The sequence below is a fragment of the Felis catus genome, chromosome D3, assembly GCF_018350175.1.
Source record: "Felis catus isolate Fca126 chromosome D3, F.catus_Fca126_mat1.0, whole genome shotgun sequence".
NCBI lineage: Eukaryota > Metazoa > Chordata > Mammalia > Carnivora > Felidae > Felis > Felis catus.
In genome coordinates, this window is record NC_058379.1 from 66,631,173 (window position 1) to 66,655,391 (window position 24,219).

General features: G+C 51.6%; 1 protein-coding gene across 4 annotated transcripts in view; it reads right to left on the bottom strand.

The window, feature by feature from the left end:
• Nucleotides 1-860: 860 nt before the first annotated feature.
• The window catches only part of LOXHD1 (lipoxygenase homology PLAT domains 1), a 167,433-nt gene continuing 144,074 nt past the window's right edge, over nucleotides 861-24,219 (bottom strand). For all 4 annotated transcript variants that reach the window (XM_045042203.1, XM_045042202.1, XM_045042200.1 and 1 more), the window contains 7 exons: nucleotides 23,605-23,722; nucleotides 22,709-22,883; nucleotides 20,908-21,093; nucleotides 15,401-15,571; nucleotides 9,373-9,505; nucleotides 7,893-8,051; nucleotides 861-2,928 (listed from right to left, as the gene is read on the bottom strand). In XM_045042203.1, coding sequence (XP_044898138.1) covers nucleotides 2,448-2,928; nucleotides 7,893-8,051; nucleotides 9,373-9,505; nucleotides 15,401-15,571; nucleotides 20,908-21,093; nucleotides 22,709-22,883; nucleotides 23,605-23,722 — 1,423 coding nt within the window. In that variant the 3' untranslated portion in view covers nucleotides 861-2,447. The remainder of the gene's footprint in view (nucleotides 2,929-7,892; nucleotides 8,052-9,372; nucleotides 9,506-15,400; nucleotides 15,572-20,907; nucleotides 21,094-22,708; nucleotides 22,884-23,604; nucleotides 23,723-24,219) is intronic.

Here is a 24,219-nt window from a genome sequence, read left to right on the forward strand (position 1 = left end):
CTCAGGAGGATCAACCGGACGACAGCTGCCGCATTCCACAGCGAGAGCACACGGTGCTTGCCCGGGGGCATGGCGGAAGACTGTTTTCAACTTTGAGCTGGTTCAGACACAGTGGAGAGGCTGAGGAGGAGGCCATGGCCACGGGAACAGGACACGCAAAGATTGCTGTCGGTGGCCTGGGAGTACCCCCTCCCTCCTGGCTGCCCTTTTACCCAATGCTAGTGACCGCGACTTCCACAGGGCTACCCGGGGAGGGGATGTGTCCACCTCGCTTGAAGGCATAGCATCCTGCCCCATCCACAGAAACCGTAGGGATGAAGGATGGGCTGGCTGGCCGCTGGAAGCAGAGATGAGTGGCCCGAATGCCCAGAGTTCGTCAGAGCAAAGGATGCCGCGGGAACTATCTGGGTGTCTTAGGTCCTAAAAACAAGGCAGGTGGAGGCTGAAGCACGGAGAAAGAACCCCCGTAGGCATCCTTCCCTTCCTTCCTTCTCCAAGGGATCGGAACCCGTGGTCAGCAAGAGGGGGGCAGGAGTGACAGTGCAAGGTGGGGGAGGGGCGCCCCCATGCACCCACACGTGTGCACACACGCACCTGCACACACAGTTGCACTCGTGTGCACACACACGCGTGTCCTTCTCCTTCACTTCTGGTCCCCCTGTGATAGCACTGAGTTGGGGGATGGCAGAAGATGAATTTTGAGCCTGACTTTGGCCTTTACATCAAAGCCAGACATTTATTATTTTTTAATATTCATTTATTTTCGAGAGAGAGACAGAGTGTGAGTGGGGGAGGGGCAGAGAGAGAGGGAGACACAGAACTCAAAGCAGGCTCCAGGCTCCGAGCTGTCAGCACAGAGCCCGACGCCAGGCTCGAACTCACGAACTGCGAGATCACGACCTGACGCTCAACCGACTGAGCCCCCCAGGCGCCCCCAGAGCCAGACATTTAAATTGCACACCTGTAATGGGCTTTGTGACTTTTAAGGTGGTGGTTGCACTTTTTACGACCTAAGAGAGTTCAGAAGAGCCGAGGCCTGGCTAAGTGTTCATCGGGGGCATGGGGGTGCTGGGGAGGTGGGGGCTGGGTGGAGGCCAGTTCCACGGAAAAAGATACAAATAAAGGTGTTTCATGATTACTTCTCCCCCACCCCCACCACCCCAGCTCCCCGGAGGCCTGCTTGTTCAACATGATGGACATACCCTTCAGTGCAGGTGCTGAATTAAACTGCCCGCAGATTAATTTATTTAGTCTGTATGACGACCTATGCAGTAGCTACTATCATTGTCCCTGTTGGACAAGTCCCCAGGAGATGAAATAATGTGCCCAAGCTCGCCCAAGCTCTCTGGCTGCCTCTGAGCCAGCGCCTGCAAACTCAGCCTTTCTCCAAGGGTCTCTGGGAGCTCCTGGAACTTGCTTTAGACCCATCAGCCTCGATAAGAGTTTACACCTGTCTGGGCTACAGGACACAGGGTGACGGGGGTGGGGGCGTGCCCTCCTATAGGAAGACTTCCTTTCCACTCAGTCCTGCTTCGGCAGGAAACTCAGAAGTCAAGGGCTGAGACCTGAGGCGCTCTTGCTGCCTTGCAAGGATCTTGCATTGCAGATCCCTTCGTGACTGTCCACGAGGGAGGGTGTGTGTGTGTGTGTTTCTCCTGCAGCCTCGTCATCAAGGTCGTATCCCTTGGAGGGCAGAGACTGCACCTTTATTTTGTGTCCCTCTCTGTCCCCCCCCCCCCCAGCCCCATCACCTTCTGTTCAGGTCTGTGGGTCTCAACTGTGTTCTCACAGGTTAGAACAACCAGTGGGCACCTGGCACAGAGTTTCCCATAAATGATGGACAGGATCACGTACCTTTTTGCAGGCTTGTAAACCACCCCCCGCCAGGCCTAAAACACTTCCTCCTGCTGCTTTTCTCTGTTTGCCACTGGAGTCATTGAAACTGGGGGAAAGGATGCATTTCTTCGTGAGCGGATGCCAAGATGAGTTCTTCGTGGGGTGTGGTCAGTAAAAAATTTAATTAGCCCAGCTTTGGGGGGAAAAAACGTGTTAATTAGTTTTCTCTTCAAATACACCACCTCGACGGCCTCCTCTTCCCCACTTCTATCCCCTGGGTGAAGCCCCAGTTTCCCATCTACGCTTGGCAAGTCTCAGCCTGGCCACTGCTGTCACTGGAAAAGAAAGCGCAGGAAGTTATTTTTGTGCAGCCAGGGATTCCGACACGCGGTGATCGGTTCCTGTAGGTCCCGGGGACTGAGGAGGGGCGGGGCCCACAAGCAGTCCCCTGCAGCGGCCTCCGGGCCACTGCGCCACCCGTGCCACCCTTCTGGCGCCCAGTCCCGGCCCCAGGAGGCTCTGAGAAAGGCCTGCTGAAAGCCAAGGTGGAGGCAGCAGGCTGTGGTCAGGAGCATCTCGGCGAGACGGTGGGATCGAGAGCCTCCGGCCCCTCAGACGGAAGGGAAGAGGTCTCTCCAGGTGAGCCCGTCGCCCCGCTTCTTGTCCAGCCACCGGCCGCAGTTAAAGATGGTGGCCACTCCGGTGCTGGTGTTGGTGACTTCCACCTTCTCCACCAGCCAGCCCGAGTAGTAGCCGCTGCTGTCGTGCTCCACCCGCACCTTGCGCAGCTCGCCCAGCTCTAGCGTCTCCAGGAAGAAGCGGTCGGTGCTGCCCCGCTCGAAGAGGTTCCGCATTTTCTGCTTCAGCTCCCGCTTGCCCGTGTCCCCGTTGGCCCCGAAGATGGTCACGAAGACATTGGCGTCGGTGCCTGCACCCGGCTCGTAGCCCGTCGTCACGATGACCTCGTACTTGACCGGCACCAGGCTCTGGACCTTGCTGGCAAAGCTTTCGGTCGTCTTGGTGACCTCGAACACCTTGAAGTACTTCCTCTTCCTCTTGAGGGGGATGAGGCAGTCACAGTTGAAGAAGTACCTAGCAGGGACAGAGGAGGCTCAGTGGATACCAGCCAAGGCTCTCACCCTTCCCCTGGGCCCCCTGGGCCATGAATGATCCCTTCTCCAGGTGGCAGGAGATGGGGTCGGAAATGTCTGCATTAAAATATGAGGATGGGGGGGCACCTGGGTGGCTCAGTCGGTTAAGCGCCGACTTCGGCTCAGGTCATGATCTCTGGGTCCATGAGTTCTAGCCCTGCATCGGGCTCTGAGCCTGGAGCCTGCTTCAGATTCTGTGTCTCCCTCTCTCTGACCCTCCCCTGTTCATGCTCTGTCTCTCCCTGTCTCAAAAATAAATAAACATTAAAAAAAATTTAAAAAAAAATATGAGGATGGGGTCTTGTTTGTGTTAAAACCCACAGCGAGAGGCATCTCTACCCTTCCAGTGTCTCCTTGATTCTTTCATTTCCATCCCCCCCCCCACAACTCCACATCAAATCTACCAGCAAATCCCACCTTTAAAATAGGTCCAGAATCAGCCACTTGAAAAAGTATGCAGTATTTCACTATCTGTCCTGCCACTCGTCTGGTCCAAGTCACCACCACCTCCTCCCTCCTAGATCGGCCTCCTAGCTGGTCTCCCTGCTTCTGCTATCTGTGGTCCATTCTTTCCACAGCAGCCAAGTGACCCCGTGGACATGTAAGTCCAAGAATGTAATTCCTCTGCTCGGAACCTTCCAATGGCTTCTTAGATTAAGTAAAAATCACCACCTTACCAAGGGCTGCAAGACCCTATGTGGTTGGACCCTCTGCCTGCCGTTTGCCTTTCTGACCGAGCACCTGGCCTTGTCTAAGCTCACTCCGTGCCAACCGTGCTGGTCCCCTTGCTCTTTCAAAGGGACTGATGAATGTTTGTACCTGGTATTCTCACCTTCAGGGACAGCTGCGGGATCCAGGCAAAGCCAAGTGGAAACGTCCCAAATCCCTCGCACTGGGCTGAGTTAAAGTATGAGTGTGTGTGTGCACGCACGCATGCGTGTGCGTGCGTGAAAACACGTACATGCACGTGCTCATGGTCTGAGGGGTGCAGGGGGTAAGAGAAAATCCTCTACTGAGGCAACCCCATAAGCAGAAGCAAGTACAGGGCCAAGAGTAATGGTCTTGGACCAAAAGGTCCCCTCTCTATCCCCACCCTCCACACCCCCAATTTTACCCTCTGGGTAATGGTAGTTAGTCTAATAATTAATTACAAGGGAGGAAGTCAGGAGGCACAGTGGGAAAATGCTGCCTGGAGTGCAAGGGGGCCTCGGGTCTACTCCAGCCCTGCCACCTGCTACTCTTGTGACCTTGGGCAAGCCACGTCTCCTACCCAGACCTTGATTTTCCCATTGGCAATGCTAGAGGTTTGAACTGAACAACTGCTATGGTTTCTTCCCGCTCCCAACTGCTAATATTTTAACAGCTTTGGAAATAAGCTGTCCTGGCACTGACTGATGACTTCAGGAATGCATCCCTAAAAGGGCGTGCCCAACGGTGCAAAATCAGACCCCTTTTAGATGAAAATCCATAACCGCAAAAAAAGCAGGATTTTCTGCTTGCTTCCTCAGTGCCGACCGGGGCTTTGCACCCTTGCATCTCGTCGGCTCCCATGACAACCCGGAGCTTCAGGCATCATCCTCCCATTTCACAGAAGGGGAAGCTAAGTCACTGCCCGAGGTGAGCCAGAGCGGGCCCAGAGCCAGCCTGCCTCGCCACCTGAGGAGACAGCCACGGAAAGACACTGGCAGGAAATCCATATTCTGTTTCGAGCTCTCTCTTCCCCCAGTTCATCACTTGATAAATTCGGATTGTTGTTACATACCACACTTTCTCGGAGGGGGAGATAACTTCAATCTTTGTTTAGATGTTCTTTAAAAATGTATTTCTTTATGCAAATGCTGACTGATATACATAATTCTCTATAAATGCACAAATCATGTGATCACATGCGTGTTTTTCTAAATACACTCTTCTTCTTCCCCTTTTCGCTTGGCTCTCTCTCCTTTTTCCCTCCTTCCTTTCCACTTCCACATCCCACCTTTACCTCAGATAACCCATGGAACAGTTGCGGGTGTATCTTGCCAGATTTCCTTCCATTTCACCCAACCATGCACAGACCCACACAGACACAGACATATGTGGGATGTCAGTGTTCCCTTTACAAAATGGCATCATATAATATGTGTTTTCCCATATCTTGCTTTTCCCGGGAATTGCTCCAAGTCATCTGGTACATATTTAATTCATTATTTTTAATGGCTGAAAAATATTCCCTAGTAGACCCATAAGGAAAACGTTTCTCATACATATAAGATCGCCAAGATGTGGGACCCTAGGGCTCCGTGGGGTCATGACTCTAGGTGTGGACCCACTGGAAAGGAGGGTAGGAACATCAGAAAGACTAATGACAAAAGCAAAAAATAACAAATGAAAAATTAAATATATTTGAAAAACATGTAAATAGGATCACCCTTCTGTGAACAGCGTTTGTGAGATGTTAGAAAAGTGTCAGAGAGAGCGGGGTCACCAAACACTCATATGGTGGCTGTCTCTGATGGGTAGGGCTTTCGGGAAGTTTTACTTAAAAGACGATTTGTATTATTTGAATTTTTATAATGGCTGGGTATTATATATGGTATTGAGATAAAACAATGAAGTTATATTTGGTTAAAAGAAGAAAGAAAGAAACAAACAAAAGCCCCTGGGTGTGGCCTTCCATCGAATCCGGAGGATCTCAGTGCAAAGGAGAACCTTAGAAGGTACGGCACACCCTAAGGAGGAGTCACCACTGGAACCGGCTGAAAGATGAAAACTGGAGACTCCTGTGTTTACAGGAGAGTGAGATTAAATTCATTTGTAACTCCTGGAAGTCCGAACGGTACGGTTAATGTGGTGGCCGGAAAGGAACTGTGGACGCATGTATGCCATCCATCAGGAACCAAGCTCGAGACCTGCACAGGCCGGTGCACTATGACCTCCGAGAGCTCCCTGAGCTGGACCCCTGTTGTCCTTCCCCCGGCGCCAGACTCCAGTGAACATCCAGCTCTCTTCCCGGAGGGAGACAGCACAGAGAGGTGACCGGTTACCGTCTGAGGCCACACAGCTGACTTGGTGACAGTTCTAGTATTCGGGGTCTGGACTCTCTGCACCCCCTTCCCTTTGGGCAGAGCCCCCACTCCACGGACATCCCTTCCTCCCCCTCCAGGCCTAGTGACATACTGACAAAAGGCCACCCTCTTTTGAGGGTGTGGGAATGGTGGTTTCTTTCCCTGGATGAGAAATTCTACAACTCGGCCCCAGGACTGTGGGGTAGGAAGCTCCCGGGCTGAGCTCGTATTTCCCCTTCCTTCTGAGACTGGAAGGTGCTTGGTGGTGCTGAGATTTTTGGCTCTGTGTCTTTCTTACAGCCACCATGGCTGGTTTAAAGCTAACTCGAGGGAAGACTATTTCTTATTATTGCATTGTGTTGCACTGTATTATATTGTATTTTCTTGTACTGTTTGGTTTTTTGGGGGGGGGTGGGGTTTGCAGGGGTGTGGTATCGGTAGCAATACTCGATGTGGTTGGCAGGCAGTGCTGGGTTGCAGAAGGGGCTCTGCCCTGGGCCCGACTTGCTGGGTGAGATGGTAACTCCTCTGGGCCTCTATGTCTCAGCTCTCAAGTCTCCATCAGTAATCGCTCCAGGCAGCCAGGACCAGCAAGTCTGGCAGGATTTACTGTAACCGGCTGGTTTTTCACTAAAAGAGCAATGGATAACACACACTCTCTCTCTCTCTCTCTGCCATGACGATGCGGCAAGTCAGGGAGAAAGGCCTCACCAGCACCCAACCATGCTGGTTCCCTGACCTCTGACTTCCAGCCTCCAAAACTGCGAGAAAAAGAGGTCTGCTATTGGAGCCACCCGGTCTGTGGCATTTTGATACGGCAGCCTGAGTTGGTCAAGACAGAAGTTTATAAGTCACAACCCTTCCTGACTGATTCCCAAAGGGGAAGCTTGGGCATCCCAGGGAGCCTACTGTCACAGGTGGAGCGTGGAGAGACACTGCATTGAGCGACTTGAGCTCCTGAGGCCAGAGAGGGCAGCCGAGGGCGCTGCCCCGGTTGAGCCTGCACCCGTCTGCTGTGCTCACCGTGAAGGCGTCGCCAGGGGCAGGGCCAGCTCGGAGAGCGGGTGGCAGCAGCTCTGGGGGGTGACCCAGCGAGCAGTGGCAGGCTGGCCCGGGGGAGCTGCACGTGTCACCTGTCACTCACTCCTCGGGTCTAGCCACCCAGAGGCAAGCACTGCCCTCAGCTTCCCCTTCCTCCTCTCCCGGTGCCTTCACACTGTTGTTCCTGCCTTCCAGGGCCTCGGGGCTCTTTCTGGCATCCAATGTGGTAACCAAGTGGTTTTAATTAGAAAAACTGATGGCTGTGGACTGTTACCCAGGTAACTAAAACCCTTAATCCTTCAGAAATGCCTGAGTCTCCAGAAGGCCCTGGTGGGGGAAATGCAAAGCTCCTTATCCGGGGTCCTCAGAGGCAGGTGGGCCATGGGATTACTCCAGTTGGGCTCTGATCCCCAGTCTGCCCACAAGGATGGCAGGGCTTTCACTGTGCCAGTGGAAGCATCAGGCTTCAAAGCTGTATTTCTTTGTCATCGCACAGTGATGGGAGGGGGAGGGAAGGGAAGCGTCCGCTGTCTGGTCTTGTTTGGCTTACTTCTTCCAAGGAAGCGTCCCTGGATTAAAAGGCTGGAGCCCTCAAATTCATCTGGCCGAGTCCCTGCCTCTGAGGGTAGGCCTATGGCTCAGAAAGCTCCAAAAGAGTACGGCTGCCTTTCCCTCCCTATCTCGTAAGTTTCCTGAACGAGGTGGCCTCGAAGGGGACAGCTCCCTGGGTCCTGGCGTCTTGCCCGTGGTCTAGCCCCGTCCCGCTGTGCGGAGGGAGCAGCCCTTCCGGGGGGAGGGGTGGAGGCACGGTACATACACGTTGCCGTACTCCATCTCGGTGATGGTGATGGTCTTGACGTGCCAGACCAGCTCTCTCTTGGGGATGAACCGGTCCTCCCTGGCGAGATGGCCCACGCAGAGGGAGGCAATGTCCCCCAAGTAGACGCTGTCAAACTCGAACGTGTCCGTGGTCCCCCTGCAGGACACAAAAGCATGGCCTCTAATAAGAGATGCCGATGTCCGCTGTAGGAAGTGAGCCTTTATTGAAAGCCTACTGCATTCCAGGCACTGGTCTAAGGAGGAGGGATAGAATGGCAACCATGACCTGATGTCAGCCCTGCATTCTCGGAGGGGTTCAGTGTCATTCTGGAACAAGACAACCACAGCCTGGTCCCAGCAGGAGGGGGTGGTAACATCACGAAGCAGACAGAGGTGGGAGGAGGGTGAGGCCCTGAGGGTTAGGCTGGGGAGGGTGGTGGGGATTCAGAGAGCACAGCAAAGGGAGGGAGGGAAGAGGCCCCTGAGGTGGACTTGGCCAAGTCACGGGATGGGGACTGAGGGCAAGGAGGCATCTGTGGGGGGCGTGTTGGCTCGGCTGCAGTTGGGGTCCAGTCAGGGAAGCCGCCACGGAAAAGGTGGGGTGCGGCCATCTGTGGTGGTCTGCGGGTGCCAGTCTAAGGAGCTCATACTTCATCCCGATGCAGAGGGAGTTCAAATGCCAGGTGCCGTGGGTCACAGGAGGGGGAGACTTCTGTAAGCAGTTCTGGGGGAGCGGGGAAATGAAGTGGGCATCTGGGCAGTTCAGGGGTGGCTCTGGTGTGGAGGAGAAGTTGAGGTTTCCCGGCTGTGCCTGTCAACCAGGAGGGGTGAGAAGCGCCTTTTCCCGAGACCCGGTTTTGATTTTCCTACAAAGCGTCTAAGAGGCTCTCTCCTCCCTTCCTCCTCCTAAGTAGAACTTAGTCTGTGCTGTCTTACACGGCTCCCTTGCAGACTAGACTGTGCGGTCTGCACGGACTTGGATGGGGTCCGCCATGATTCCTGGTCCTGCCGCACAGCGGGCTCTCTTTAATTAATTAATTACTAATGTTTGCTGTAGCTGTCCATTAACTTTTTAAAACTGAAATATATTTGACACAAACCCGTGTAAATGTAAGGTGTACAATGTGCTACTTTAATATATTGATATATTGTAGTAGGATTGCCACGGTGGTGATATTGGCACCTCTGTCTGGTTACAGAATTATCCTCTCCTTTTAGTGGTTGGAATAATTAAATTCTCCTCTCTTATACTGGCCTCTCTTTGCGTGGCAATCTCCCCCTTTCCCTTTTATAAATCTCCTGTTTCATCCATCCGTAGGAGTTCGCATAGGATTGGCACAAAGTAGGTACTCAATTAAGTGCTTGCAGTTTAGGCCCATTTGCATACTTAGGGCACCCACCAAGGGGGTTGATTTTGGGGGTCCCTCTCTTACCCACCCCACCCCCCTCACTCCCCAGTGGGAACCCCCTCTTCCTACTTCCTAAAGGCCCGCTGTCGGGAAGAATTTTCCACGAGAAACTCTTTGGATCGGTTCTTCCTGCCCTCCAGGATGAGCCAGACGTTCTCCCTGGTTTCGCCTCCGTTGCCCGTTTCTATGACGATCTCGTAGGCTGCAGCGGAGAAGGTGGGAGAAGGTCAGCTGGGGGAAGCAGCTTCTCTGTCCTCCTTCCGATCTTAGACCACAGCCTGGGGATAGGCTGGAGTCCCCACAAGGAGGCACTACAACAAAAACCTGCCCCAGTCTGGCCACCATAAGCATGTCTTTTATTTATAGAGCAGCCACTCTGCCTGGTGACCATGGAGCCGCTGGGAGTGAGACACCAGGAAGCAGGGGATGGGGAGTTTTTTGGGACAGGTGCTGGGGCCTGGCTCTCAGGGATGGACAGCACCCCCCACCCCGAGATGCAAAATGGAGATCCCGTGCAGAAAGAGGGCAGAGAGGGAGAAGTGAGGGGGAAGCTACAGGCAGTCCAGACTCCAGGAGAGCCCTGAGCCCTATCCACATGCAGTCAGGTTCTGCCCTGTCTCAAGGCCGAGTCTCACCCAGCACCACCGCACCCCTCCCCTGCGCCTCGTTTGAGCATGTCTGCATTCACTCAGCAACATTTGTTTTGTCGGTGCTAAGGGTCAGGATGGGGCTAGACTCTGGCGGGGGGGGGGGGGGGGGGGGGGGGGCTAGAGCTCCACCTGCAGCCCCAGGCACACACTGACTGCCACAGGCCACAGATGGAATGTGCTAACCTTGCGACAAAGGATGTGCTAACCTTGCAACAAGGGGCTGAAGTAGCTCCAGGTGAGAGGACAAATGAGCTGCCCATTACCTCTCCCAGCTCTGTCTTCTCGCATTTGCTCTCCCCCTTGCCCCCCCCCCCACTCGGCCCCTCTGCCCCCCTGCTGTCCCTGGAGCCCTGGGGTGACTGTTCCCCTGGAGTGCTTCCAACTTCTCTCACTTTGCTTGTGGAGATCGCCCCACCCACCCTAAGATGGCAACTTGCCTGCCCCCAGCGCCCCCGGGTGGCCTTAAGGGGCTCCATGACATTCTCTTTATCACCTGCTACCTCCTAACATGCTATGTGGTTTGCTGCTTATTTTATTGTTTCCTGTACTCCCCCTCCCACCTGAATGTGAGCTCCAGGGGGGCAGGGGCCTTCGTTTTGCTCACTGATAGATCTTAAGTGCCCAGAACAGTGCCTGGCATGCAGGAACTCAATAAGTATTTGTGGAGTGAATGAATGAATGGTTGGGCCACAGGAAGCTTCAGGAAGGAGGTCGCGTTTGAGCTTGTGCTTGAAGACGGAGCCAGGATTACCGTCTGCGGGAGATGAAAGGAGGTTCTAGGCAGCGGGAGGAGCGCAGGCAAAGACTGAGGGGGGGAGGGGATGGGAGTTCACGGGACCCAGCTCCCACTCCCAAGGGACCAGGCCAGACTCGGAGCTGGCACACGGGACACAACCAATGTCGGTCAGAGTGTCCCCTGTGCATATGGCTCTTGCCACAGTAAAGGACTCGTTGAGGGGTTGGGACTCTGGATGCACAGGACAGCTCTTTCCGCACGGCTCTCCCAGGGACGTGATACAGACAAGGGAGACGAGGCGCCGCTGTGTCTGTAGCTCAGTGTATCGCTAGCCCTTCTGCCCTGGCGGCTTCTCTCCAGGACAGTGCGTGCTGCTGAGATGCGTGGAAGCAATCCTGACAAAGAGGCAGGTCACCGACGAGAGGGCAGGAGAGCCACAGACATCATAGAACTCCTGAAGAAGGTGGGGCTCTGTGGGTCCGTATAGACCCCAGCCCAGAAGGCTGGGGCCGACCGATGGCCGAGCCACTGTCAGGTCTCACGCTTTCCCCACAGAGGGCGGGGTGAGTTCTGCAAACCCAATACCCGTGAGTTCAAAGCGGGTCCTGGGCTTTGTTGAGGACGTGGTTTGTCAGCGCCTGGGGGAGGAGGCAAGGGCGCTAGGAACCCAGGGCTCACTAGGTGAACTCAAGTCTGAGATTTGAGAACAAATGCAGACGGGGTGCAAACAGACCATTCTTTCCTGATGGTCCTGGGTTAAGGTACATCAGCAAAGACGTTTGGAAAGATTAGGAACAAATGTTGCCAGGGGCATCTGCGGTCTTTTGAGGAGAAGAAGTTTCAATGAGCGTAGTTCACCTTGCCCCCTTTCCCAGTATTTCATCGACAGCTTGATACAAATGTGGAAGGCGTGATTCTCAACTTTGTGTCTATGTTGCTGGGGGGAAACGGACAGAGGAGCGTTGGCGACCTGAAAGAATGGGGGCAGTGGGGAGCCCAGGCTAGTGGGGATCAGTGTAAGGTCATCCGTGGGGCCAGCACACCCACAGGACAAGCTCAGCTGGAGAGAGGGGCTCAGCAGCCATCGCGTGAGGCACCAGCACTAAGGGGCCGCCAGCAAAGCCACCACAGGCTCTTGGGGCACGAGTGTAGTTCAAGTGGCAAGACAGGAGAGAGGAGAGCAGAACCCCCTTGAAATCTCGCTCTGGGCATGGCATCTGCAGAGGGAGATGAGCAAATAGTTGAGGGCCCCCCATCATGTGGGCAGGTGCTGGATAAACAGGTGTTCGTCCCGAGGCAAGAACCGCAGGGGCACATGACGCTGTGGAGTGCCAGCAGGACGGCAGCGGGCTTCCGGAACTTCCTGCTCCAGATCACCTTGCCCACCTCGCAGTGTCAGGAGTGTCTCCACTCTAAGGAGCCCCTGCAGTGTGGCTTGCATGGCCAGCCAGAATCTTCCCGTGGGAGACACTCTCCCCTTCCACTGAGGCTGTTAAGTAGAAGGCTGTGGGGCTGGGGCTCCCAGTGGCCGTCTTCCCACGATGCACAGGAAGAAGCAGAGCTGAGACGAAAGGGGAGACGGGGATGTACTGAAATGACTGGAGCCTCTGGAGACAGCCAAGTGGAAACCAGCTCCGCCCGAGCCTTGGAGTTCTGGGAAGCAACACGCGTCCTCTCTGCTGGAGCCAGCTTAGGTCTGGGGTTCAGGCATACACAGCCACGAGTCCTGGCCACTCCTGAAATTTTCTGTTTGACTCCACTGGGACTGCCAAAGAATGGAAGCTTCAAGAACGTGAGTATAAAGATGGGTTTTCTAGCATCTTCTAGAGCTGCCCGGTGATGCGGTGAAGTCCCCCACCCCCTGGGGAGCTGGCCATCAAAATGGACTATATTTGGGCTGGAAATGTTGCAGAGAAGGCTGACTGAGCAGCCCTAAAGGTGTCAAGGGAGGGAGAACAGGGAGGGGAAGGGCTGTAAAGAGGGAAGCACCGGTCCTGCTGGAGGACGTCCCAGCGAGACAGATCTATTTTGTCCTCCCAAGGGTGTATGTGTGCACGCGCGTGAGCGTGACCATGTGGGCACACGTGCAAGTGTGCATGCATGTGTGTGTGCACGCATGAGCAGGTAATCCTATTGCCCAGGCCTTACTCCAGATTAATCGCAACAGAATTTGGGAGTAGGACCCAGATGTCAGTGTTATTTAAAGGCTGCCAATGGCTTTCAGCTCTGCTGCGCATTGGAGTCATCTGTAGAGGCAGGTGCTTGAAGAGGGCTGGGAGCAGCTTCTGGAGCTGCTAACAGGAGTTGGAGGTGAAGGTAGGGAACAGGGGGCCGAGGCAGGTGGGGCAATCGACCCATCTGGAGTAGCAGCCAGGCCCAATAAAGACAAGGCAGCCAGCAGCGGTGCAGCGAGCCCCGGTCTAAGAATCAGGTCACCTGGGTTGTACCAGCTGTGAATGGGCCTTAGATGTGTCACTTCGCCTTTCTGGGTTTTTGTTTTCCTTACCCATGGGATAGAGGTGTGAATTTGTACCCTATCTAGCTCACGGGGTGGGAGTAGGACTGTGAGGATCTAATGAGAACAGAGGTGTAGAGTGCTTTGCACATATGAAGCTGTTTGAGTATGAGAGGGTGTTGTTCTCACAAGCTGAGTGCTCAGAGGCGCCCCAGGGGTCACAGACACTGAGAGTAAGTGCCACAAGGGCAGGGTCTTTGTTTTATCCACTGGTGTGTCCCAGAACTCAGAATAGGCTGTGGCCCTTAGTAGGTGCTCAGTAAATCTTTGCCAAATGGTTAAATAAAGGTAGCTGAGGATTGGGATGTTCGGCTCCGGCTGTGTCCGTGGCTCTCCCCAGGATGACCCTCCAATATGAGGACACAGGTGTGGCCGTCTGTCCCTCTATGGACTCCTAGAGGGTGCCCCTCTGCCCTCCACAGCCTCTCAGTAAAGACCAGTCATCCAGGCCGGCTCCCGGGCTCCGTGCCCTTGCCGTCCAATCTCCAGTCTGTAACATCCTTCCGGAACTAACGCAAGTGCCGCCTCCCCTCTGCAATCTCCCTGCCAACTCAACCCTCGCAGGTCTTAGCAGCTGTTTGGCAGGAAATCTGTGAAGGAGACTCAGTGATTATGCTCTGAGCATCACGAATCTCTCCTCCCCTGGACGCCAGTGGCCCGAGGAGCCCCTAGCGTTTATCTTGGCACGTGGGTCAGGGGCTTAAGCATTCCTACCGCGTAAGGGGCTTCAGCGTCTCCCTCTAACGGGATTATGAGGCTCCAAGGAAAAGGACCGCCTCTTCTTCCATCCCCTGAGCGGTGACAGCACACCGAGTCCCAAAGCCTACAGAGCTGCAGAAGGCTACAACAATGAGCGACTCTGTCCCTGACCTCTGGGAGCTTATAGTTGTACAGGGAGACTTACCATGTGCAAAGGTCAACACAAACCGGAGGTCACAAAGTGGTGTGTGCCACTCACAGCATCTACAATGAAACTGGGCACCCAGTAATTCCTCAGCTGAGTGTGGTTTACAGAAGCTGGGAGTCCACACTCTGAATTAGGGCAGGCATCCTTGTGCAGTAAGCCTGACAAGGGGGTGCTTGGCCCCTCCTTTGGGTGCTCCCTGGGACACGGGGCTCACTACCTCTGAGAGCCGCTAATCTCATCGTTGGGTAGTTTGGATGGTGTGGCCAACATGAGGGGAGGGGGCTTTCTACCAGAGATCTGTGCTTCCTTTCCTTTCCCCCCACCCCCAGGGGCTGTCCACCTGGGCACTACATTTCCCTGCATCTAGATGGAGTCAAGTGATTAGTTCTCACCAATAGAAAGTCAATCAATTCGTTAAGAAGGTAGGGGAGTATGCCTACTCCACACTCTCCTCCCTTTTCCAAGAATGTTGAAAATGGCAGAGACACAGATCAAAAGAGCTTGGGTCCCCCAATCACAGCGTGGAAGGTCTCCTGCCAACAACCACACTGTATGGTTTATCACATGAGTGAGAAATACATTTTGGTTTGTTAAGCCATTGAGATTTGAGGGTTCACCCCTTACTGCAGTTAGTGTTCCCTTAAAAACTAAGGTTAAAAAATCCTTTCTTTACACCGGGCTCTGCCTTTGATAAGGTTTCTTTGAATCTGTTGGACCCAGATGCCGGCATCTGTATTAAAGAAACAACTCCCTAGTCCTGGATGGCCAGCCACTTTAGGGATCAATTTAAACTCTTTCCCTTTAAATATCACCTGAGGAAGGATCAAAGAAAGCGGCCGATGGGGATGCTGGCTCCCCCTGCAAATTCTGTTTCCAGAAGTTTGATCTGTCAGCTGTGGCCACAGGTACCAATTGTATGGAGCCCATGATATAAAAACAACCCAGAGAAGGCTTCCCACCAAAGTGCCCAGCCTGGACCTCGGGACAGGATAAGCTTGTCCCCAGTGTTTTTCCTGCTACCTAATTAATCCCCATGATTGGGGCCAAGATTTGGTAGCAGTGTCCTGGCTGTTCCAAGTTCACCGAGTAACATTTAGGGTGTTTATTTATGTACCTTCCCAAGACTCTTTCCTTCACTGCACGTCTGATTCCCCTCCAGCTATAAGGGTCTCTCCTTCAGACTTACCAACACCATTTCCATCCCGTCCTGAGCTACCTCGCATTTAACTCTGAAGCTTCAGCCCCGGAATCACACCTGGGTGCCCACCCCCACCCACCCCGCCACGTACTGGTCTCCTCCAGCTCATCACGGATCTCGTTGTTGGCACAGGCAAAGTCACGGAGCGTCTGCCTGTCACCCTCACTCCTGGAGAGCCAGCAGTCACATTGGAAGCGGAAGGTCTCATCACGCGAGTTGTCCTTCACATCGATGTAGCTCACGTGCCAGCCAGGAAAGATCCCTGGGGAAAAGACGTGATGGGGATTGGGAGCCGAATGCGCTTTCACCTTTCTGCTACCCCCAGCCCACTGGCCGTGTGGCCCCGCACAAGTTCTCTGTCTTCTCTGGGCCTTGGTTTCCTTGTTAACGAAATGAGGAGGTGGGTTAGACGATCTCTGAGGGCTCCTCTAGCCCCGAGCATATAATTCTCTTTGCAAAATCCTTAACCTGGGGTTCATGGGCCCTTGGGAGATTTGCGTATAGGCATGAAGCAGTCTAAGGGCCCTGAGAAATTGTGCTATACATAATTCCACATTCACCAGGGAGAGGGCTCATGGCCTTCGTCAGATTCACAGTGGTGTCACTGACTTCCTGGGAGTTCACACAGCTGAAGGATGAATCCTATTGCTTCCTGACATCAGTATCCACCTAGTTCATGCCCATTATCCTTTCAGAATCACTGCAGGCATCACTTCCTCTGGGGAGCCTTCCCTGGTGTCCCCTGATTGCTCAGGAGGCCTGTATCTGATGTCCTCCTTGCTCCTACAGCACCCTGCACCTGCCTTGGCCACATCCTGACCACCCTGTGTCATCACTGTTTACATGTGTCTCCTCTCCTGACCACGAGCTTCTGGGGACAGGGACCTGGTCTTACTTGTTTTTGTTTCCCTAATGACTTGCATATTGACTGGCAGGTAGTACCTGCTCAGTGGATGCTGAATGTGTATGTTAGGACTTTGAGGACCTTGGCTGTTCGGCAGTTACAGAATGAATAAGAAGCTGCTATTTCGTCAGGGTATATGTGAAACTTGAAAGGTCTTGGCCTAATATTGAACATACATCTACTTCTGTTCTAACTGGCAGGGCGTCCTTCAAAAGTGCTCCCCCCAAATCACAGCCATCAAGTATAAGTCCGTGTGCATTTGCTGTGGCAGCTGCGTATTATTTGTACCATGCACCAGTTCAGTTACTCTCCACCCTTCCAAGTCCCTGAGCACTCTGAGAGCCAAAGCACCTGCCACCAGTGGGGGGAAATCCAGTGGTGTGACAGGTTATGGTGATGATACGCGCTGCTCATCGTATGTTCACAAGGCAACCTCACAAGGAAGGCTTGTATATGCTCTACTCTAATGTCTGACCCTCTAAGGTCACCAGGGGGTGTGGGGACCACCCCAATGTCCGCACCAAAAGGCCATTCTCTAGGACTGGACACTGCCCACAGCAACATCTGCTGACAGCAACATCTGTAGATCCAAAAGCATTAAGGTCTTACAAGCACAAAGACACAGAAAGATGGACACACACTTCAGTCACGGGACTTCTGGGGTGGGTGACAGATGTGGAGGCTCTGGGCAGGGCATGCATATTGGCAGTCCTAGGATACTTCAATTCTGGGTTTAAAAAGTACTTCATATATTTGTTTAAATGTGAATCTCAACTGAAGTGGAAAACAATGACTGCTAAAACAATTATGCTAAAATTTAAAACCCTTCTGTTGAGTTAAAAGAGTGGTGAGTTACGTTATCAATAAACTTTTAAAAAAATCTCAATAACCGTTTTACTTTTCTACACTAGGGCCAGTTCCGCCCATAAGGTTATAAATTGGTTGCTTTCTGAGATGATTCCTGATAATATCATGAAACTAACTAAACTGCTTAATAATCCCCAGTGTGTTCAGTCTGGAAATGATGTCCATAAGACCTGCTGGAGTGGTTCTTACAGGATTCCAGAGTGGAACAGAGAAAGGGCGAGGCAAGTAAAAAGGAAGGCAGAGAATGAGAAACCAAAATGTTGGTCCTTTTGGAAGGTGTGTGTGTGAGAAAGAGAGAGAGAGAGAGAGAGAGAGAGGCTGATTCTACTATCCAGGCCTTACCCAAATCACCTACAGTAGAATCTTGAGTAGGACCGAGGTATCAATAGCCTTTAAAGCTGCCCAGTGATTTCAATGTGTATCCAAGGCTGAGAACTAGCACCTGCACTGCAATCACCTGGAAGGCTTGTGGAAATAGATTACTGAGGCCCCCCTCTCCCAGAGATTCCGATTGACTGGGTTTGTGGTGAGGTCCAAGAATTTCCATCTCTAACTAGTTCCCCAGTCATGCTGATGCTGCTGGTCCCAGAGCCACACCTTGAGAATCACTGGCTTAATGCCATCTCTTCTGACTCCAGGATGATGGTCTTTCTATCATATCACATCATGACAAAATGACCAGTGGGAGTCAATGGGAATTATAAGTGTGTGAGTGTGTGTGTATGCATGAGTGTCGGTCGAGAGGGATGGCATTCATTGGAGAGGTGGGTCATCATGAGATCATTTCTGTTGCTGGAACACACTATTCATCTTGCCTTACACCCCAGGTAGGTTTCACTCCTGAATTTCATCTCCTGGATTCCAAGCAAGGTGGTGACAGAGGAAAGCCGTGGGCTGAAGGGAAGGGTGGATTCTGGGCTGGCTTTAACTCTATCCATGGACAACCAGAGAAGGAATCTTCCTGGCCCATGTTGCCCTGGTGCTTGGTGGCAGGTTGCTTCCCACCCCACTGCACCTCCCTTCACCTTGTCCTCTGAAAGCATGGCATCGTCTCACCCATCCCAAATTCTTTTCTCAAGTTAGAATTCTATGAAAATAAACAAACCGTTCCTTTCATGGTAAATACCACGGTAAAAACTCTAACTCCTTTAAGATGAAGCACACTTCATCCTCAGCTCTTTTTTTCATTGCTGATTTAGTTGTCTTGTTTTGAAAATATTGGATGTGATTGACAGAGATCCTACCACAACTAGCTCCACGAAGAACTTATCAAACATGTAGCTGGGAACAGGTAGCTCTGGGAAGGCTGATATCACATGGTTGGCTTTCACTAGTGAAGACAAACCCACAGTTACAGCTTGGCTAACTGTGTGGCCAGCACTAGCCTGAGAGTGGAGACCCTGGGGATCCACAGCGAGTCCTCTGAAACCTATTATGAGCGAGTCTGTTTCTTAAACAGTCTCCTCTTGTAAAGTTATATTTTATTTATTTATTTTTTACAAAAGCATTCTAACTAGTAAGTGGATAAGAAAGGACAATTAGAAAATCACCATTCGTAATCCTAATTGATCATTACTGGATGAAGCCATTAGATGAAGAGTTATGGGACTGGTGGTGGGGGGCGGTGGTTGGGGTAACCAGGCAGATAGTCCCCGCACCCACTATTGGATGGGAGAATCAGGAAGAGTAGAGCTGCTGTGGTGTAATGTGAAATACACGATTCCCATTGTAAAGAAGTCCTGATATCACCTCTAAAGTATTCTTGCCAAAGAAAGTTGAACCTGAATCCAGGCAAGCCTTTAGAGCTGACTTCCAGATTGTATGAAATATGGGGAATAAAGAGGAGGTGACGCCATGAAGAAGTAGACAGGCAGGTCCAGAATAGAGACATGCTACAGATCATTGGGCCCACTTCCTTCGACAAGCCAATAGCATGAAAAAAAATAAAGGGAGTCAGCATGCTCTGCATTAACAGATACTAAGGGGAAGTCACAGATAAATGCAGTGTGTGTGGACCTTATTTTCATCCAGATTCAAGCAAAATCAAAATACAAAGACATTTTTCATATTAAGGCAATTTGCATACGGAGTGGAAATTGGACGACACAAGGAAGTCACGCTTAAGTGTAGTGGCACTGGATTTCATTTAGAAATGTGCATTTTTGGGGCGCCTGAGTGGCTTGGTTGGTTGGTGGCTGATTTCAGCTCAGGTCACGAACTCACGGCTTGTGGGTTCGAGCCCCGCGTCGGGCTCCATGCTGGCGGCTTGGAGCCTGGGGCCTGCTTCGCATTCTGTGTCTCCCTCTATGCCCCTCCCCTGCTCATGCTCTGTCTCTTTCTGTCTCTTGGAGATGGAAAAACGTTAAAAAAATAGAAGTGTCCATTTTTAAAAGGGAAACATAGCAACCAAAAAGAAAACAAGAAAGAAAAAGAAAAAGTGAAAAGAGGAAAGCAAGTATGACAAGTCATAGCTGTTGAATCTACGTGATGGGTATGTGGAAGTTGATTATACTATTTCCCTCACTTTTGTGCAGGCTTAAATCTTTTCATTAAAAAATTTCTGGATAAACAGAAAAGATGGAAAGGTAGAATCAAGGAAAGAGATAACTGCCATACTATTAAGTTAACTAAATGTTTGTAACTTATATGGTATCTGTTCAGGGATCCACAACTTTTTTTGGTGGAAGGCTCTCAAATGAAATATTTTTGTCCTCATAAATTGCTATGCAAGGGAAGCATAATGTAGCTTGAATATTTTTAAACTAAATATGAAAAAACGTGGCATAGAGAGAGCGCTTAAGGACATATTTAGCTGTCTTGGCTTATATTAACATTTAAGCTTCCATCTATGGAGGAGAAAGTTACTATAAAGAGGAAGCTAGGCACAGAACCTGGACTTCCCTGTACCTCTCCTGACCCTAGTATCCCAACCACTTGGGTTCAGTGAGGATACAGACATCTTCCTTTCCCTGCTTTCAGATCCAAATTCTGGTTGGAGGCGAGGAGGCCCACTTCTCTGCTTTCAAAGGAATGAAGATAATATTGGTGCCTCTGGGTTTCTTTAAGCCCAGGAGCCATTATAGGAAGAAGGCTATCAGATAGTCTTGAGTTACCAAGAGAGGAACCAAGCTTTTTGAAGAGTCTGGCATGTAATAAACCACAGTAAGCAGCAGCCAACAATACAGTAGGACCTGTATGCAGCTGTCCGTGGTGCTGAGGGGCCTCCCTTTTCTTTCAGGGTTTTGACTGTGAGGAAATACGAAATAATTGGCAGTCAAGTTTTGGCATAAAGGAAAAATGCACCAAGAAAAATGAGCAAGTCTAGATATGTGCACAGTCAGTGCTGGGGAAAAGGTGGGGAAGCTGGTATTAGAGGACCTAATCATGATCCTGAGATTCATGGCCAGGACTCAATTTTTGAAGTATTAGGCATGGGGGAAACTCTGTTTCCAGAGAAATGTGGGTTTCCTGTGACTGAGGCATGAACAAACCAGAAATGGATCTGAGAGAGTGAAACATGGCTATAAATAAATTCCATTAAAACTATATCAAGTCCCTACTATAGTCCAGGCAATGTGATAGGCATTAGGGGAAGAGCAATGAACAAGAAAATGGTGTTAGGAACGAAGCTTGATTTCTAAAATTTGTCCAGAAACATAGGACATTTTCTAACTGATGCAAGTGGAAAAATGGTGACAATCAACAGTTTTTAGTTGCCTGTCACCCTGCAGTAAAAGGTCAACATGCAGCCAGGGGGACGGGAAAGGGCTCAGGTGGAGAGCTGGGGCCTGCCATCCCCACCACCTCTGACCTTGAGCAGGAGTTACCTTTGTTGTCATGCCAGACCCTCAGCTTGCAGAGGTGGCCCAGGCTCAGCATGTCAGAGAAGTTGAACGTGTCCGTGTTGTTCCGTTCAAACTTGTTCCAATTGGCTGACTGCTTCAGGGCCAGGGTCCCACTGTCCCCATTCTCCCCAAAGATGATGATGAACACATTGGCATCGGTGCCTGCTCCTGGGGTGCAAAGACAGAGGCTCTAGGTGCTAGCCTTTCCAACGCACAGCCCACTTACTCTCCAGGTCTCCAGCCTGGCTTCCTCGGAAGCACCAGCGGTGCGGATGGGAAGTTTAATGTTGACGAGGCCAGGGGTGAGGTTGGAAAGGGCTGGTTAGTTTCCTGGGACCCTTGGGTCTCCAATTCTATCCTTCGTCCTATCTCTGTACCTTGTAAATGCTGTTGAGCTAACTGGAGTCCTGGTTAGCAAGTATGAGTGGTTTTAGTGCAAGAACTCATTTATTTCTGGGGGAAATGCACCCATACTTAAAAGGTATGCCATGAAGACTGGCTTTGTGGTTTAGAAATACAGACACCTTCCTGCACAATGTGGGTTCAGAGGGAAATAGGAAAGTTCCTTGTTCCCCAGATCTACGCTTGGTTGACAGTCTACACTAGAGCTTCATAGCATCTGCTTAAGCCAAATAGAGGTATTGACCCTAGTTAAAAAAAAGAGATGCTTCTGGAAGAGGTGGCTCCATGAAAGTTTCCTGACACACACCCCCTATGGTTATTAAGGAACTTATCAACTATTTTCTGAGAACACATCATGAGGAGATGGAGGGTGCAAAACATGTGGACACTTGGAACTTCCACCAAAAGGAGTGAAGATTCCACTGTCAAGAGCAAGGAGGAAGGGAGGTGCCAACAGATTTACCAGCTATACTAACCCATCACTTGTGCCTGAGATCCTACCAGGAGAGCCTAATTTCTTTGGCTAAATGCTTCTCTGTTGAACATGTAAGCTATTAGGACCAAACAGGCTCATCCCTCACTAGTCATTTATAATCAGTGTGAATGAGTTTGCCATATTCCTCGCAACAGCTCCTGGAGAGCAGGTTTGATATAGAGAAGGGTAGGCGGGAGACACTGCCTCCATAAGAGCGTGTTCCCTCTCAGCTTCAGGCCTTTGCAAACACTAGTATTTTTGCTCGTAAGACCCTTCATCTGGTGTTCCATCTGCCTCAGTGGCTTCTGTCTGTATTTCTGGACTAGACTTTGGCATTGCCTCTGGGAGGCCCTCCATGACCCTTGCCCTTTATCCCCAACTGGGTAAGACACCCTCTTGTGAGTTCCCCAGCTCCTATGCAGACCTTGGGCAGAGCTTCATGTCACGGCTGTGCTAGAATGTCAGATTCATAAGGGCCCAGGGTCATATCTCCATCCTAAGACCCAAGGCCTAAAGCCGGCACACAGAAGATGGCTGCCAAGCACACAGATGTGGGAAGGAACCCAAGGGCCTCTGAGATGCACAGCATCTGCGTGAGGGGCATGGGACAGCAGTAGGAAGACAGAGGGCCTCTGAGTTAAGCTCCTGCATAGCTTTCGAAAGTTCTGACCACACTGCCTCATCATGTTCTCCCAGACTGCCTTGGGGGATGGGGGACAGAGCCAATTCAGTAACTGGGAGAACTACTTTGTTCAGACAGACAGTGACATATGGTGGAAAGGACTTGTGTTGACTAACATTTGGAAGGTCATCCAAAGAAAAATGCCCTGGCCTGGGCCCGAGTTTGAGGAAGGGCAAGGGTAGTGGGATGTGGGACTGGGAGACAGGAGGGCCCCACCGACTCACCCAGGATGTCACTGGTCTTAACTGAGACAGTGTAGGAGGTCCACTCCATCATCTCCTCCCCATCGATGACAGCGCACATTTCACACACCAGGGTCTTCTTGCCCTTCCGCTGGGACAGCCAGTCTCCATAGTAGAACATGGTCAGGTCTCCAGTATTCATGTTCTTCAGTAGGATCTGGGTGAGGGAGCCAGTGTGGGAACACCTGCCCTCACTTCCATCAGCTGCCCACCTGCTAATGCATCCCCCTTGGCTGAACCCCAAAGACCCACGACTCCAGACCTGAGATGAGTTCTTTTGACCTAGACTCTCCAAACAAAGACCCTGCTCTGTATGACTTGCACAGGGTCTGAAGCCCCTACTGTGACCACCTTAGTTTGGAAATTTGGAAATGGGGAATTAATCCAAACGTGTTTCTGAGAGGTACCTATCACTGTGCACAAGGAACGTTTGCAGAGCGAATGACAGAAGAACGGACGAACAAAACCACTGTCAGCCATAAACACCTGAAGTCTGCCAGACTGTCCTTGGTGTGGGCACCATATTGTTGGTTCAAGGAAAATCTGTTAATGGCAGAACAGGGACGTAGGAGCCTGAGGGGACTCAAAACAGATAGCTTTTGGTGAATGGGAGAGGAGAGGACTGAGTGGGGGAGAGCAGAGCCCAAGATGGAAAAAGAGGCAGCTACCTAATGTGCGATCACAGGGGCAACCGAAAGCTTCCTGCCTTCCTGCCTGAAGTGCCCACCATTAAAGCCTCTGCTGCCCCAGTTCCTGCTGGGAGCCTGGCTCATGTAATAACCCTCTAAAGTGACATCTGCACTTTAACCAGGTCCACTGACAACACAGAAGAGCAGGAAGAAGGGCTGGGCAGAAAGGGTGGAGGGAAGACATTTTACCCTCTCCAGGAACCACTCAGGCCGGCTGCCCAGGCCATCAATTCGGATCCGCATCTTAGTGAATGGAGCGATGTCCAGGATCTCCATGATGAAGGTATCATTCTGCTCCCGCTCAAATCTAGGGGAAGAGAGGAGGGGCATAAAGTGGGGACCTAGCTACCATGAGGGGCTGGGCAGGGGTGAGGAGGGTACAGGAGGCCCTTACTCAGCTCCTATCTCAGCTCCCAGTGACTCCCCAATAGCCTGTCTCTTACACCCCAGATGTGTTCCTGAAAGCCTGGATTAAGTGAGTTTGGCTGACAGCAATGGCCCTGCATCAAGAACTACCAGCTCTGGTTCCTAATATTATTCTAGCCACCTAGAGCAGTCCAAGCTTCTTTCTGGGACTTGGTTTTCTTATCTGTAGTCTGGGGGAAACGACACGGACCCTGCAATCTCACAAAACTGTCAGGAGGACCGAGTGAATGTGAAGTCAGTTTAAAATGTAAAAGGAATTCTATACCTGCAAAGCTTTAAATGATATTCTATGAGTGACAGGGTTGCCATGAATGGTGGGGCAGGTTATCCACTGCTCAGCTCTAGATGATATATTTCTATACACAATCTGCAAAACTA